General features: G+C 50.2%; 1 protein-coding gene across 1 annotated transcript in view; it reads right to left on the reverse strand.

Moving 5' to 3' along the window:
* The window catches only part of LOC139364633 (rho GTPase-activating protein 23-like), a 99,153-nt gene extending 85,592 nt beyond the window's left edge, over window positions 1-13,561 (reverse strand). The window contains exon 1 of the mRNA XM_071101544.1: window positions 13,450-13,561. Coding sequence (XP_070957645.1) covers window positions 13,450-13,458 — 9 coding nt within the window. The 5' untranslated portion in view covers window positions 13,459-13,561. The remainder of the gene's footprint in view (window positions 1-13,449) is intronic.
* Between the last annotated feature and the right edge of the window lie 2,545 nt (window positions 13,562-16,106).

Genomic DNA, 16,106 nt, shown 5'->3' on the forward strand with positions numbered 1-16,106 from the left:
AGACAAAGACAGTTGGTTAAAGTTGCCCCTAAACATTGATATTGGGTCAGTTTAGCATTTCCCCCTAATGGTTAGGATTTGGGGAGGTTAAACTGATCCTAGATCTGGGCAATTGCTACCCAGAGCTGTAAAGACACCGTAGATATGTACTAGTCCAGAGCATATGAACCAGAGCACAGAGCAGACAGAGCTTGAGCCATGCTTAAAGGACCAGCGTAACGATCAGCCTAATGAGTAATTATAGTGATGTATGGAGGGAGAGGAGACATACTGGAGAGGAGTGATGAGTGCAGGTCGACATTCATCCATCTCCAACGTAGCCCAGAGTTACACACACACACACACACACACACACACACACACACACACACACTACTCAAGAAAACTTCAAGAATAATATAGCACACACTGGTTGTATGAAGTGTCCCCATTTCCTTGGTAATGAGAGCATCGGTAGCCTTCGGTGGTTCAGTAATTGGGCCAGGAGGTTAGTGGTATGTGCACCTAGGATAGGATGCAGCTGTGGTGCCTCTGTCCGGCCCTCCGAGAAGACAGGACTGCTACTTGGCCTCAAGAATGATCACAGTAATGAAGCAGCAGCTGCTCATTGCAGACTGACATCCTTCACACAGCGCACTGATCAGGCCACACTGTTTACCGACAACACTAGATTCATATACACCGAGTGTACAAAACATTAAGAACACCTGTCCTTTCCATGTTATAGACTGACCAGGTGAATCCAGGTGAAAGCTATGATCCCTTACTGGTGTCACCTGTTAAATCCACTTCAAATCAGTGTAGATGAAGGGGAGGAGACAGGTTAAAAGGATTTTTAAGCCTCGAGACAATTGAGGCTTAAAAAAAATATATTGAAGTGCCTTTGAAGGGGGTATGGTAGTAGGTTCCAGGCGCAACTGTTTGAGTGTGTCAAAAACGGCAACACTGCTGGGTTTTTCATGCTCAACAGTTTCCTGTGTGTATCAAGATGGGTCCACCCCCCAAGGGACATCCATCCAACTTGACACAACTGTGGGAAGCTTTGGAGTCAATATGGGCCAGCATCCCCGTGGAACGCTTGACACCTTGTAGAGTCCATGCCCCGATGAATTGAGGCTGATCTCACTCTCTCCAGCTCAGCCCGGTTAAGACACACACACACACACACACACACACACACACACACACAATAGGCCTATACACAATGTATGTCTCTGTTATAAAAACACACACTCCAGAACAGTAACAGCACTCATCTCTCTCTATGGCCTAAAAGGAGGAGTGAGAAATTCCTAACACTGCAGAGATTGGGGGGGGGGGGCTGGTAGGGTTAGATTAGACCACCTGTTCCACTGTGGAAAACACACACTCATTCCCTCCCTTTATCTCGCTCTCTCCCCTTCTCATTCTTTCGCTCTCTCTTATTATCTTTTTATAAACTACCCACTCTTGTCTTCTCTCCCTCAATCTCACCCCTTTCAGTCTGGCAGCCTAGCTCCAAACTGACTGCATTCCATCTATGGGTAACAGACAAAACAATCTGCCAGATAACTTTGGCAGAGAGCCGCAGCACACATAAAGACAGAAACACACACACACACACACACACACACACACACACACACACAAACACACACACACACACACACACGTGTCACCTTGTGTCTAAGAGCCGGCCTCCAGGGAGTGGTGTACAGACCGAGGAGTAAACACAGAGCTAGGATGCATCCCAAATGGCACCCTATTTCCTACATAGTGCACTACCTTTGACCAGAGCCCGATGGACTCCACTATGTTGGGAATAGGGTGGCATTTGGTACGCCGCCTTAGAATATCCATTGTGGCACAGCAATAGCAGTACCTGGGCCAGGAGGGAACTCCCTCCCTACACCCTAGCCACATTCTCTATCTATCTGTGCTTACATGGAATGTAATGTATGAAGACCCACACCATCTTATAAACAAGACTGAGGCTCTGTAAAGGACATACTGTATGTCCTGTATGTCCTTTACAGAGCCTCAGTCTTGTTTATAAGATGGTGTGGGTCTTCATACATTACATTTCATGTATCTACAGGACATATTAGGAGTTTCTGCAACTGGCTCATGCACATACATACACAAAAGTATGTGGACACTCCTTCAACTTAGTGGATTAGTGGCTATTTCAGCCACACCTGTGTATACAATTGAGCACATAGCCATGCAATCTCCATAGACAAACATTGGCAGTAAAAAGGCCTTACTGAAGAGCTCAGTGACTTTCAACGTGGCACCGACATAGGATGCCACCTTTCCAACAAGTCAGTTCGTCAAATCTCCGCCCTGCTAGAGCTGCCACGTCAACTGTAAGTGCTGTATTGTGAAGTGGAAACGTCTAGGAGCAACAACGGCTCAGCACTCAGCAACTCAGCAAAAATAGTCTGTCCTCAGTTGCAACACTCACCATTCTGCCTCTGGAAACCATGTCAGCACCATTTTTTTTGCCGTGAGCTTCATGAAATGGGTTTCCAAGGCCGAGCAGCCGCACACAAGCCTAAGATCACCATGCACAATACCAAGCTTCGGCTGGAGTGGTGTAAAGCTCACCACCATTTGACTCTGGAGTAGTGGAAACGTGATGAATTACGTTTTACCAATTGGCAGTCCGACGGACAAACCTGGGTTTGGCGGATGCCAGATGAACGCTACCTTCCCCAATGCATAATGCCAACTGTAAAGTTTGGTGGAGTAGGAATAATTATTCCTACTGGTCTGGGGCTGTTTTCCATGGTTCGGCTAGGCCCCTTAGCTCCAGTGAAGGGAAATCTTAACGCTACAGCATACAATGACATTATAGACGATTCTGTGCTTCCAACTTTGTGGTAACAGTTTGGGGAAGGCCCTTTCCTGTTTCAGCATGACAATGCCCCCGTGCACAAAGCGAGATACATACAGAAATGGTCTGTCGAGATCGGTGTGAAAGAACTTGACTGGCCTGCACAGAGCTTTGTGCAGAACCTCAACCACATCCAACACCTTTGGGATGAATTGGAACGCCAACTACGAGCAACGCCTAAATACCCAACATCAGTAATGCTCATGACTGAATGGAAGCAAGTCCCCGCAGCAATGTTCCAACATCTAGATGAAAGCCTTCCCAGAAGAGCAGAGGCTGTTACGAGCAGTCTGAACCAGCTCCAACTCTGAGGGCAGGTTGAGCTGGGATTGACATGCACAGCCACAGCCCTGATCAGACCTGAGCGGAGCTGAGCAGAGCCCACAGGGTTTACTGAGGTCTCCCTCAATGACTATTGATTCCCTACCAACGGTGCATTACAGTGGGTCTGGCTGTGCAGCAGCGTGCCCCCAGGCAGGGTTCTCATTCTCAGTGCAGAGCTTGCAGAGTAAAGAGAGTACACTTTACACACATGCATACAGACACACACACACACACACACTTACCGAGGAGCACTGACGAGATATGCGTACGCGGTAAAGTGTCCTGTGTGGCCTCTGCTCTCGGGGTAAAACATCAAATACAGATAGGTCTCCTCCTGCCGGGGAGGGAGGAGTGTTGCCCTAGCCCTTCACCGCTGCCTGTCCTCGATCTGTTCACACACACTCTTTATATAACCAGCCTCTTCCTGTCCCTCTGTGGGCCACTACCCTCCTTATCACTCACTCATGGAAGTGTGTGTGTGTGTGTGTGTGTGTGTGTGTGTGTGTGTGTGTGTGTGTGTGTGTGTGTGTGTGTGTGTGTGTGTGTGTGTGTGTGTGTGTGTGTGTGTGTGTGTGTGTGTGTGTGTGTGTGTGTGTTTGTGTGTGTGTGTGTGTGTAAGAGAGAGAAGCAGAAAAGGAGACCACAGTAATGTGACTTTGCTTACGTGTCATTCCACTGAGGCTCCATAGTAAACACATGTTGACGTTTGTTTCCATCACGCCACTGTTTATATTGACAAACGTAGGTACAGCTTCTCCGATGTTCTTCCTATTTTAAGGGTCCTGTAAGGGGTGCGTATCTGGTGGCAGGGAAGTCAGACGCAGGAGAGCAGAACTTGATAATAGCCGGAGCAGTTTAATAGCAAAACCAACGGCATAAGAAATACAAAGTATGGGCACAATAACCCGACGCGCACCAGTCAAACAAATGTGCACAAGCACTTACAACAAACAATATCACACAAAGACATGGGGGGAAACAGAGGGTTAAATACACAACACATAATGAGGGAAATGAGAACCAGGTGTGTGGGAAAACGAGACAAAACAAATGGAAAATGAAAAATGGATCGGCGAAGGCTAGAAGACCGGCCACGTCAACCGCCAAACACCGCCTGAACAAGGAGGCATCGACTTCCGTAGAAGTCGTGACGGGTCCAACGTCTTGTTCCCCAACTTTGAACCGGGAAACAACCATCGGCGAGATCAAATGACTCCTCTGGAAACTCTAAAATGTCCAATGTCATCTCAAATAGTCCACACCCATGCAACTGAAGAGACAGCCCATCACAAAGAAAAGTACAAGTAGAATGTAGAAATAGAATTGACACATCATTGAATTAAATCAGAAAACAGACTATCCATGACAATGACATCAGAGCCGAGCTCCGCACCAAGGCCATGTCATGTCAGCATTTCTCAGTTTAGACTCTTAGAAAGAGTATTGTTTCCTGTTTGCTGCATTGTGGTAGTGTAAGTTACCCCCTGATGCAAACACTGTAGTAGTAAGCTCTGTTGTTGTACATGTAAAGTACAATGAGAAGCTCCCTCTGCTGCGTGGGTCACAGCACAGAAGCATGCTGTGTGATTGCCCCAGGCCAATCTCTGAAATGAGAAACTAGGCTAACAAATGGAAGGCACACACACACACACACACATTCAATTAAATCGGACGCTTGCACATACACACATACAAGGATGCTGGCTGGCAGTGATGATGTCACCTCTACTTGAGTGGGGGGCTAGCGTCACCTTGGCAGACTGACAGGATGGGCATGGAAAGTACACCACGGCAGCATCCCAAATGGCATCATATTCCCTTTATAGTGCACTACTTTTAACCAGGGCCCAATGAGTTTGGGTCAAAAATAGTGCACTATATAGGGAATAGGGTGCCATTTGAAACGCAGTGCAGTTGTCCCCCAGTGGTTCCCTATGAATCATTCACCCTGACCTGAGGAGGGGGTGAGGAGTAGCCACCCTAAAACATGTTGTTTACAACCACACACACCACCTCAGGAGAGGAGGGGTAGAATGGGGGATGAGGTTATCAATGACCAGGGGAATACACTGTCTGGGGGAGAGAAGAGTAGGGACTTTGTGCCTGTGCTCCTTGTCATCTCCCAGACAGCTCTCCTCTCCTCCTACTCATTCAGCACCCTTTCAGGTCCTAGCAGCTAGTCTGCTGTGTCCCTGGGCTGCCTCCAGCCTAACATCAGATACAACCAGAATACAGAGTCCAGCCTAACATTAGATACAAGGTTCAAGGTTTTACTGCTAACCTTCAAAGCATTACATGGGCTTGCTCCTACCTATCTTTCCGATTTGGTCCTGCCGTACATACCTACACGTACGCTACGGTCACAAGACGCAAGCCTTCTTACTGTCCCTAGAATTTCTAAGCAAACAGCTGGAGGCAGGGCTTTCTCATATAAAGCTCCATTTTTATGGAATGGTCTGCCTATCCACGTGAGAGACACAAACTCGGTCTCAACCTTTAAGTCTTTATTGAAGACTCATCTCTTCAGTAGGCCCTATGATTGAGTGTAGTCTGGCCCAGGAGTGTGAAGGTGAACGGAAAAGCACTGGAGCAACGAACCGCCCTTGCTGTCTCTGCCTGCCCGGTTCCCCTCTTTCCACTGGGATTCTCTGCCTCAAACCCTATTACAGGGTCTGAGTCACTGGCTTACTGGTGCTCTTCCATGCCATCCCTAGGAGGGGTGCGTCACTTGAGTGGGTTGAGTCACTGACGTGATCTTCCTGTCCAGGTTGGCGCCCCCCCCTGGGTTGTGCTGTGGGGGAGATCTTTGTGGGCTATACTCAGCCTTGTCTCAGGATGGTAAGTTGGTGGTTGAAGATATCCCTCTAGTCGTGTGGCGGCTGTGCTTTGGCAAAGTGGGTGGGGTTATATCCTGCCTGTTTGGCCCTGTCCGGGGGTATCGTCGGACGGGGCCACAGTGTCTCCCGACCCCTCCTGTCTACGCTGCAGTAGTTTATGTGTCAGGCGGCTAGGGTCAGTCTGTTATATCTGGAGTATTTATCTTCTCTTATCTGGTGTCCTGTGTGAATTTAAGTATGCTCTCTCCAATTCTTTATTTTTCTTTCTTTCTTTCTTTCTTTCTTTCTTTCTTTCTTTCTTTCTTTCTTTCTTTCTGTCTCTGAGGACCTGAGCCCTAGGACCATGCCTCAGGACTACCTGGCCTGATAACTCCTTGCTGTCCCCAGTCCACCTGGTTGTTCTGCTGCTCCAGGTTCAACTGTTCTGCCTGCAGCTATGGAACCCTGACCTGTTCACCGGACTTGCTACCTGTCCCAAAACTGCTGTTTTCAACTCTCTAGAGACAGCAGGAGCGGTAGAGATACTCTGAATGATCGGCTATGAAAAGCCAACTGACATTTACTCCTGAGGTGCTGACCTGTTGCACCCTCTACAACCACTGTGATTATTATTATTTGACCCTGTTGGTCATCTATGAACATTTGAACATCTTGGCCATGTTCTGTTATAATCTCCACCCGGGACAGCCAGAAGAGGACTGGCCACCACTTATTGCCTGGTTCCTCTCTAGGTTTCTTCCTAGGTTCTGGCCTTTCTAGGGAGTTTTTCCTAGCCACTGTGCTTCTACACCTGCATTGCTTGTTGTTTGGGGTTTAAGGCTGGGTTTCTGTACAGCACTTTGTGACATCAGCTGATGTAAGAAGGGCTTTATAAATAAATGTGACATCAGATACAACCAGACTACAGAGTCCAGCCTAACATCAGATACAACCAGACTACAGAGTCCAGCCTAACATCAGATACAACCAGACTACAGAGTCCAGCCTAACATCAGATACAGCCAGACTACAGAGTCCAGCCTAACATCAGATACAACCAGACTACAGAGTCCAGCCTAACATCAGATACAACCAGACTACAGAGTCCAGCCTAACATCAGATACAACCAGACTACAGAGTCCAGCCTAACATCAGATACAACCAGACTACAGAGTCCAGCCTAACATCAGATACAGCCAGACTACAGAGTCCAACCTAACATCAGATACAACCAGACTACAGAGTCCAGCCTAACATTAGATACAACCAGACTACAGAGTCCAGCCTAACATCAGATACAACCAGACTACAGAGTCCAGCCTAACATCAGATACAACCAGACTACAGAGTCCAGCCTAACATTAGATACAACCAGACTACAGAGTCCAGCCTAACATCAGATACAGCCAGACTACAGAGTCCAACCTAACATCAGATACAACCAGACTACAGAGTCCAGCCTAACATTAGATACAACCAGACTACAGAGTCCAGCCTAACATCAGATACAACCAGACTACAGAGTCCAGCCTAACATCAGATACAACCAGACTACAGAGTTCAGCCTAACATCAGATACAACCAGACTACAGAGTCCAGCCTAACATCAGTCTCATCAACCATCAGCCAAGCACAGGCCCCAACTGGACAGGGACAGAGACAGGGCCATAAAAGTGTATGAGGTGACTATACTAATATACTAATACTATACTATACTATACTATACTATACTATACTATACTAATACTAATATGACTAGCCCTAATGGGGTGATGGAGGCTACCTGATGACAAGGTAAAGGCTGGGTCATAGGTGGCCCTTTCCCTGATTTATACTGCTCCGTCCACCCTCAGGTCATTAAGGCATGGATGAAAACAGATGACAGCTGATGTAAAACGCCTCCAAATGTGTGAATGCCAGCAGAAAAGATAGCATCACACAAGCAGGTACACTTACCTTTATTTAACTAGGCACGTCAGTTAAGAACTAATTCTTATTTTCAATGACGGCCTAGGAACAGTGGGTTAAGTGCCTGTTCAGGGGCAGAACGACAGATTCGTACCTTGTCAGCTCGGGGGTTTGAACTTGCAACCTTCCGGTTACTAGTCCAACACTCTAACCACTAGGCTACCCTACATTAAGAACCCCTCCCCCCTTTCGCCCTCAGAACAGCCTCAAATCCCCGGGGCATGAACTCTACAAGGCGTCGAAAGCGTTCCACAGGGATGCTGGCCCATGTTGACTCCACAGTTGTGTCAAGTTGGCTGGGTGTCCTTTGGGTGGTGGACCGTTCTTGATACACATGGTAAGCTGTTCAGCGTGAAAAACCTAGCAGTGTTAACATTCTTGACACAAACCAGTGCCCCTGGCACAGACTAACATACCCTGTTCAAAGGAACTTTAATATTTTATCTTGCCTATTCAATCTCGGAATGGCACACATACACAATCCATGTCTCAGTTGTCTCATAGCTTAAAAATCCTTCTTTAACCTGTCTCCTTACCTTCATTTACACTGACTGAAGTGGATTTATCAAGTGACATCAGTAAGGGATCATAGCTTTCACCTGGTCTATGTCATGGAAAGAGCAGGTGTTGATAATGTTTTGTACACTCAGTGTACAGTGGGGAGAACAAGTATTTGATACACTGCCGATTTTGCAGGTTTACCTACTTACAAAGCATGTAGAGGTCTGTAATTTTTATCATAGGTACACTTCAACTGTGAGAGACGGAATCTAAAACAAAAATCCAGAAAAACACATAGGTTCTCCCTATGTCTCATTCTCACACCATCCCTATGGAGTGGAAGAGAAACAAGAGGAGAGAGCACAGGAACAGGTGATGCACAGACACCTATAAGGCTGATGGCACACAAACTGTCATAGGGCAGCTGACACAGATAGAAGCACACTGTCACAGACCATGCATGCACCATGATGACCCCATAGACAGGATTAATAGATTACACACACACACACACACGCACACACAGCTTTGTTTTCATGAAATTGTAGGACTTTTTGGGGTGTCAAAATGATTAACCGTTAAAAATCATATTTTCCGTAACCCTACCCCGTAACCTCTACCCTAGCCCCCAAACCACTCACCGCTAAACGTAACCCCACCCCGTAATCTCTACCCTAGCCCCCAAAACCCTCACCGCTAAACGTAACCCCACCCCGTAACCTCTACCCTAGCCCCCAAACCCCTCACCGCTAAACGTAACCCTACCCCGTAACCTCTACCCTAGCCCCCAAAACTCTCACCGCTAAACGTAACCCCACACCGTAACCTCTACCCTAGCCCCCAAAACCCTCACCGCTAAACGTAACCCCACCCCTCTACCCTAGTAACCCCCACCCCGTCTACCCTAGCCCCCAAAACCCTCACCGCTAAACGTAACCCCACCCCGTAACCTCTACCCTAGCCCCCAAAACCCTCACCGCTAAACGTAACCCCACCCCGTAACCTCTACCCTAGCCCCCAAAACCCTCACCGCTAAACGTAACCCCACCCCGTAACCTCTAACCTAGCCCCCAAAACCCTCACCGTTAAACGTAACCCCACCGCGTAACCTCTACCCTAGCCCCCAAAACCCTCACCGCTAAACATAACCCCACCCCGTAACCTCTACCCTAGCCCCCAAAACCCTCACCGCTAAACGTAACCCCACCCCGTAACCTCTACCCTAGCCCCCAAACCCCTCACCGCTAAACGTAACCCCACCCCGTAACCTCTACCCTAGCCCCCAAAACCCTCACCGCTAAACGTAACCCCACCCCTTAACGTCTACCCTAGCCCCCAAAACCCTCACCGCTAAACGTAACCCCACCCTGTAACCTCTACCCTAGCCCCCAAACCCCTCACCGCTAAACGTAACCCTACCCCGTAACCTCTACCCTAGCCCCCAAACCCCTCACCGCTAAACGTAACCCCACCCCGTAACCTCTACCCTAGCCCCCAAAACCCTCACCGCTAAAGATAACCCTACCCCGTAACCTCTACCCTAGCCCCCAAAACCCTCACCGCTAAACGTAACCCCACCCCGTAACCTCTACCCTAGCCCCCAAACCCCTCACCGCTAAACGTAACCCCACCCCGTAACCTCTACCCTAGCCCCCAAAACCCTCACCGCTAAACGTAACCCTACCCCGTAACCTCTACCATAGCCCCCAAAACCCTCACCGCTAAACGTAACCTTACCCCGTAACCTCTACCCTAGCCCCCAAAACCCTCACCGCTAAACGTAACCCTACCCCGTAACCTCTACCCTAGCCCCCAAAACCCTCACCGCTAAACGTAACCCCACCCCGTAACCTCTACCCTAGCCTCCAAAACCATCACCGCTAAACGTAACCCTACCCCGTAACCTCTACCCTAGCCCCCAAAACCCTCACTGCTAAACGTAACCTTACCCCGTAACCTCTACCCTAGCCCCCAAAACCCTCACCGCTAAACGTAACCCTACCCCTTAACGTCTACCCTAGCCCCCAAAACCCTCACCGCTAAACGTAACCCTACCCCGTAACCTCTACCCTAGCCCCCAAAACCCTCACCGCTAAACGTAAACCTACCCCGTAACCTCTACCCTAGCCCCCAAAACCCTCACCGCTAAACGTAACCCCACCCCGTAACCTCTACCCTAGCCCCCAAAACCCTCACCGCTAAACGTAACCCTACCCCGTAACCTCTACCCTAGCCCCCAAAACCCTCACCGCTAAACGTAACCCTACCCCGTAACCTCTACCCTAGCACCCAAAACCCTCACCGCTAAACGTAACCCTACCCCGTAACCTCTACCCTAGCCCCCAAAACCCTCACCGCTAAACGTAACCCTACCCCGTAACCTCTACCCTAGCCCCCAAAACCCTCACCGCTAAACGTAACCCTACCCCGTAACCTCTACCCTAGCCCCCAAAACCCTCACCGCTAAACGTAACCCCACCCCGTAACCTCTACCCTAGCCCCCAAAACCCTCACCGCTAAACGTAACCCTACCCCGTAACCTCTACCCTAGCCCCCAAACCCCTCACCGCTAAACGTAACCCCACCCCGTAACCTCTACCCTAGCCCCCAAAACCCTCACCGCTAAACATAACCCTACCCCGTAACCTCTACCCTAGCCCCCAAAACCCTCACCGCTAAACGTAACCCCACCCCGTAACCTCTACCCTAGCCCCCAAACCCCTCACCGCTAAACGTAACCCCACCCCGTAACCTCTACCCTAGCCCCCAAAACCCTCACCGCTAAACGTAACCCTACCCCGTAACCTCTACCCTAGCCCCCAAAACCCTCACCGCTAAACGTAACCCTACCCCGTAACCTCTACCCTAGCCCCCAAAACCCTCACCGCTAAACGTAACCCCACCCCGTAACCTCTACCCTAGCCCCCAAAACCCTCACCGCTAAACGTAACCCCACCCCGTAACCTCTACCCTAGCCCCCAAAACCCTCACCGCTAAACGTAACCCCACCCCGTAATCTCTACCCTAGCCCCCAAAACCCTCACCGCTAAACGTAACCTTACCCCGTAACCTCTACCCTAGCCCCCAAAACCCTCACCGCTAAACGTAACCCTACCCCGTAACCTCTACCCTAGCTCCCAAAACTCTCACCGCTAAACGTAACCCCACCCCGTAACCTCTACCCTAGCCCCCAAAACCCTCACCGCTAAACGTAACCCCACCCCGTAACCTCTACCCTAGCCCCCAAAACCCTCACCGCTAAACGTAACCCCACCCCGTAACCTCTACCCTAGCCCCCAAAACCCTCACCGCTAAACGTAACCCCACCCCTTAACCTCTACCCTAGCCCCCAAAACCCTCACCGCTAAACGTAACCCCACCCCGTAACCTCTACCCTAGCCCCCAAAACCCTCACCGCTAAACGTAACCCTACCCCGTAACCTCTACCCTAGCCCCCAAAACCCTCACCGCTAAACGTAACCTTACCCCGTAACCTCTACCCTAGCCCCCAAAACCCTCACCGCTAAACGTAACCCTACCCCGTAACCTCTACCCTAGCCCCCAAAACCCTCACCGCTAAACGTAACCCCACCCCGTAACCTCTACCCTAGCCCCAAAACCATCACCGCTAAACGTAACCCTACCCCGTAACCTCTACCCTAGCCCCCAAAACCCTCACCGCTAAACGTAACCTTACCCCGTAACCTCTACCCTAGCCCCCAAAACCCTCACTGCTAAACGTAACCCTACCCCGTAACCTCTACCCTAGCCCCCAAAACCCTCACCGCTAAACGTAACCCTACCCCGTAACCTCTACCCTAGCCCCCAAAACCCTCACCGCTAAACGTAACCCCACCCCGTAACCTCTACCCTAGCCCCCAAAACCCTCACCACTAAACGTAACCCTACCCCGTAACCTCTACCCTAGCCCCCAAAACCCTCACCGCTAAACGTAACCCTACCCCGTAACCTCTACCCTAGCCCCCAAACCCCTCACCGCTAAACGTAACCCCACCCCGTAACCTCTACCCTAGCCCCCAAAACCCTCACCGCTAAACGTAACCCTACCCCGTAACCTCTACCCTAGCCCCCAAAACCCTCATCGCTAAACGTAACCCTTAAGCTTAAAAGAGCATGCCCTTGCGGCCCTGGTTGGATAGCTCAGAGAAAGCGTTTGCTCATCTCTATCCATCTACTCTCTACTCCACTCTGTCAGAGCATCCTCCTCCGAGAGCCCCTGTTGCATGGCGTCCTCACCGTGACACCCTCCTTAAAGTCCATGGGTTACACACACACACACAGTGACGCACACAACCGTAGTCAAGCCCTGATTAGCGTTGCAATCCTCCTCCATGCTAAATGATAATGTGACACGGCGCTAATTACAGGGATCTGGGTGAAGAGAGATCATCAAGGATGCCTGCTTAACCACAGCCACACCCCTGTCTCTCTCTCTCCCTCCAATTCAATCCAAAAAGGGCTTCATTGGCACGGCAAACATAATGTTTACATTGCCAAAGCAAGTCATCGCTCTCCTGTGTATTGTAGATCCCAGTACATATCTGTGAGAAAATACATAGTATTGAGTGGTATTGTCAACCCTCTAGAGGCCTGGATGCTGGTGGTGGCTGTTTGACGACAGGCACTCCCGGTGGCTCCCTCCCCCTGGCACGGCACCCCACCGCCCCTCAGCCTGATGGAGACAGGCAGCAGTATCAGGGAGGGGGGGGGGGAATCAGATATGGTAGTAGCGGCAGAGAAGAAGCATGCTGTGCTGTTTGCTTTTACCCGGAGGCCGGGGGTGTTGGGACCGGAAATAGGTGGGGTGGTGGATGTTATGAATGAATCGGAGGGTCTACTGTGTGTTTAGTGTGTGTAAGGTACGTGTATTGTGTGTGTAGGTACTACGCGGCGTTTCCCTGTCCCCCTGCTCCTCCTTTCTCCTCTCTTCCTCTCCTCACCTGGTCCATGTTTTCAGCGAGCCTCCTCCCTCCTCCTGTTCCCGCTCATGGTACAGAATCACCGGCGTCTCCTTGGCCCCCTTTCGGCGTTCTTGGCTCAGTATTCCCAACTGCGATCCTCCTCTCCTCAAATAGGCAAGGCAGCCAAGCAGCGGGCGGCGGCGACCCTCTGGAGAGGCATGATTCTCCTTCTCCCTCCTCTCTGTGGCTCTGACAGCCGGTGTTTATCCTGCCAGTCTCTCCTCTCTTGTCCTTCCTCGGTCGTCTGTCGTTCTGCTTGTTTCCGTGGAGCTGCGGGGGGAAACAGGGCGTGTGTGGAATCTACACCTCTCTCACTGATAGCAGAATTGCACAGGGAGAGGTCTCCCGCTCTCTTTCTCTCTTTCACTCGCCTCGACTCCCCCTCTGTTGCTGCCCCCTTCCTCCTCTTCCCTCCCTCCTCTTTCTCTCCACTTCCCTCCTCCTTCCCATCTCCCCTCCCCCTCTCGCTGTAGCGACACAGAGCCAGAATGAGCAAATGAGAGAGTAGGAGGGAGGGGGGCGAGAGAGGAGTGAGGAAAAGGGGTTGGTCGGGCCAAACCATGTGACTCCCGGTAGAGGTCTGAGGAACCCTCTGCCAGCTGTCCGGCTAATGCCTCTGTGAAAACCAAAGTTGCAATAGAATACACCAACCAGAGGTCTCCTGGTACAAAACCATTGGCAGGATTTATGACCCACTGCAAGGAGGAGGGGGGGGGGGCATGCTGGGACATGTAGTCCTGGTACCGTGATTGGGGGAAAGGGGAGAGCAGGGGAGGGCTACAGGGATCCCTGTGCCCCTTTAAGGAATGCATGCTTTTCATGGTGCTTCCCTCACAAATGTTTGGTGATGCATTGACCACATACAGACAAGGGAAAGTAAAACTGTTATTCTACAGGACATGTAAATATACACAAACATGTAAACACAGAGGAAAACACGGTCATTCTTGGTCAGTCAGGAAAAACGCATCTTCTATAGTTTCCCTCCCCTCTCAGCCTGTGCTGAGGGAAACTCCCCCCACCACCCGTCAACAACAGGAACTGGACAACTCACCGAAGGCTATGGCTAAACTTAAACACAAACGCTCTCTCTCTCTCCTTTCTTTCTCTACTTCTTTTTCTTTCTCTGCTCTGTCTATCCTCTGTCTAGCTCCCTCCCCTTCCCTCTCCTCTATTGTATTACCACTCCCTCCTCCTCTTCCCCCCGCTGCTTTATCCCCGCACCCCTCACCCTTCTCTCTCAATTCAATTCAAGGGCTTTATAGGCATGGGAGACATATGTCAACATTGCCAAAGCAAGTGAAGTAGAAAATAAACAAAAGTGACATAAACAAAAAAATTTTTTAACTGAATGAACAAAAGTTCTCTCTCTCTCTCTCTCTCTCTCTGTCTCTCTTGTGATCATACCATGCATCAATTTGTATGCCAAACTCCACATTTTCTCTGTCAGCCACAACACTGCATGAAACACATGTATAGCCCACTCAATCATCCTACACATAAAAACACCATGGGCTAATCTGGTAAGCAGGGGGAATCCACGGTCTGTCCACATCTGAAAAACAAAACCGCCACCTGTTCTGGCTTATTCTGATTCAACTGACACATAACATAGCTGTGACATGCTGCCTGGGTTACTGTGTGATAGATATTATGCTAGCTAGGGGTGAGCCGTAGGGCCTAGGGGGTGAGCCGAGGGGACTAGGGGGTGAGCCGAGGGGACTAGGGGGTGAGAGTAGGGGACTAGGGGGTGAGCCGAGGGGACTAGGGGGTGAGAGTAGGGGACTAGGGGGTGAGCCGAGGGGACTAGGGGGTGAGAGTAGGGGACTAGGGGGTGAGCCGAGGGGACTAGGGGGTGAGCCGAGGGGACTAGGGGGTGAGCCGAGGGGACTAGGGGGTGAGAGTAGGGGACTAGGGGGTGAGAGTAGGGGACTAGGGGGTGAGAGTAGGGGAGACAACGATTGGGGGGCATCAAACAGCATTTTAAAAAGATGTGGTCTACTTTCTATTTGTCTTGGTTATTTGTCTTTGTATGGAAGGGTGGATTGTCTGTAATGCTTCTCTCTCTCTCTCTCTACCTTCTTTATCCCCATGAACAACGTCCACAGTGTTTGGAGAGCCTCAATTTCATTTGATCTTGCCATTCCAATATTCCTGTTTGAACTGAGAAGTGTGTGTGTGTGTGTGTGTGTGTGTGTGTGTGTGTGTGTGTGTGTGTGTGAGCTCCAGCCTTTCTTAGATAGAACAGCGGGGGGTATTGTTGCAGTGAGAGTGATAGATTATATTATCAGCGGTGGAATGCAGAATATTTGGCAAGAGTGGGACTGGCTGGGCATGGACATGTCAGGGAGAAACTATAGTACTGGCTGGGCATGGACATGTCAGGGAGAAACTATAGTACTGGCTGGGCATGGACATGTCAGGGAGAAACTATAGTACTGGCTGGGCATGGACATGTCAGGGAGAAACTATAGTACTGGCTGGGCATGGACATGTCAGGGAGAAACTATAGTACTGGCTGGGCATGGACATGTCAGGGAGAAACTATAGTACTGGCTGAGCATGGACATGTCAGGGAGAAACTATAGTACTGGCTGGGCATGGACATGTCAGGGAGAAACTATAGTACTGGCTGG

Source organism: Oncorhynchus clarkii, chromosome 13, assembly GCF_045791955.1.
Source record: "Oncorhynchus clarkii lewisi isolate Uvic-CL-2024 chromosome 13, UVic_Ocla_1.0, whole genome shotgun sequence".
In the NCBI taxonomy this organism is placed as follows: domain Eukaryota; kingdom Metazoa; phylum Chordata; class Actinopteri; order Salmoniformes; family Salmonidae; genus Oncorhynchus; species Oncorhynchus clarkii.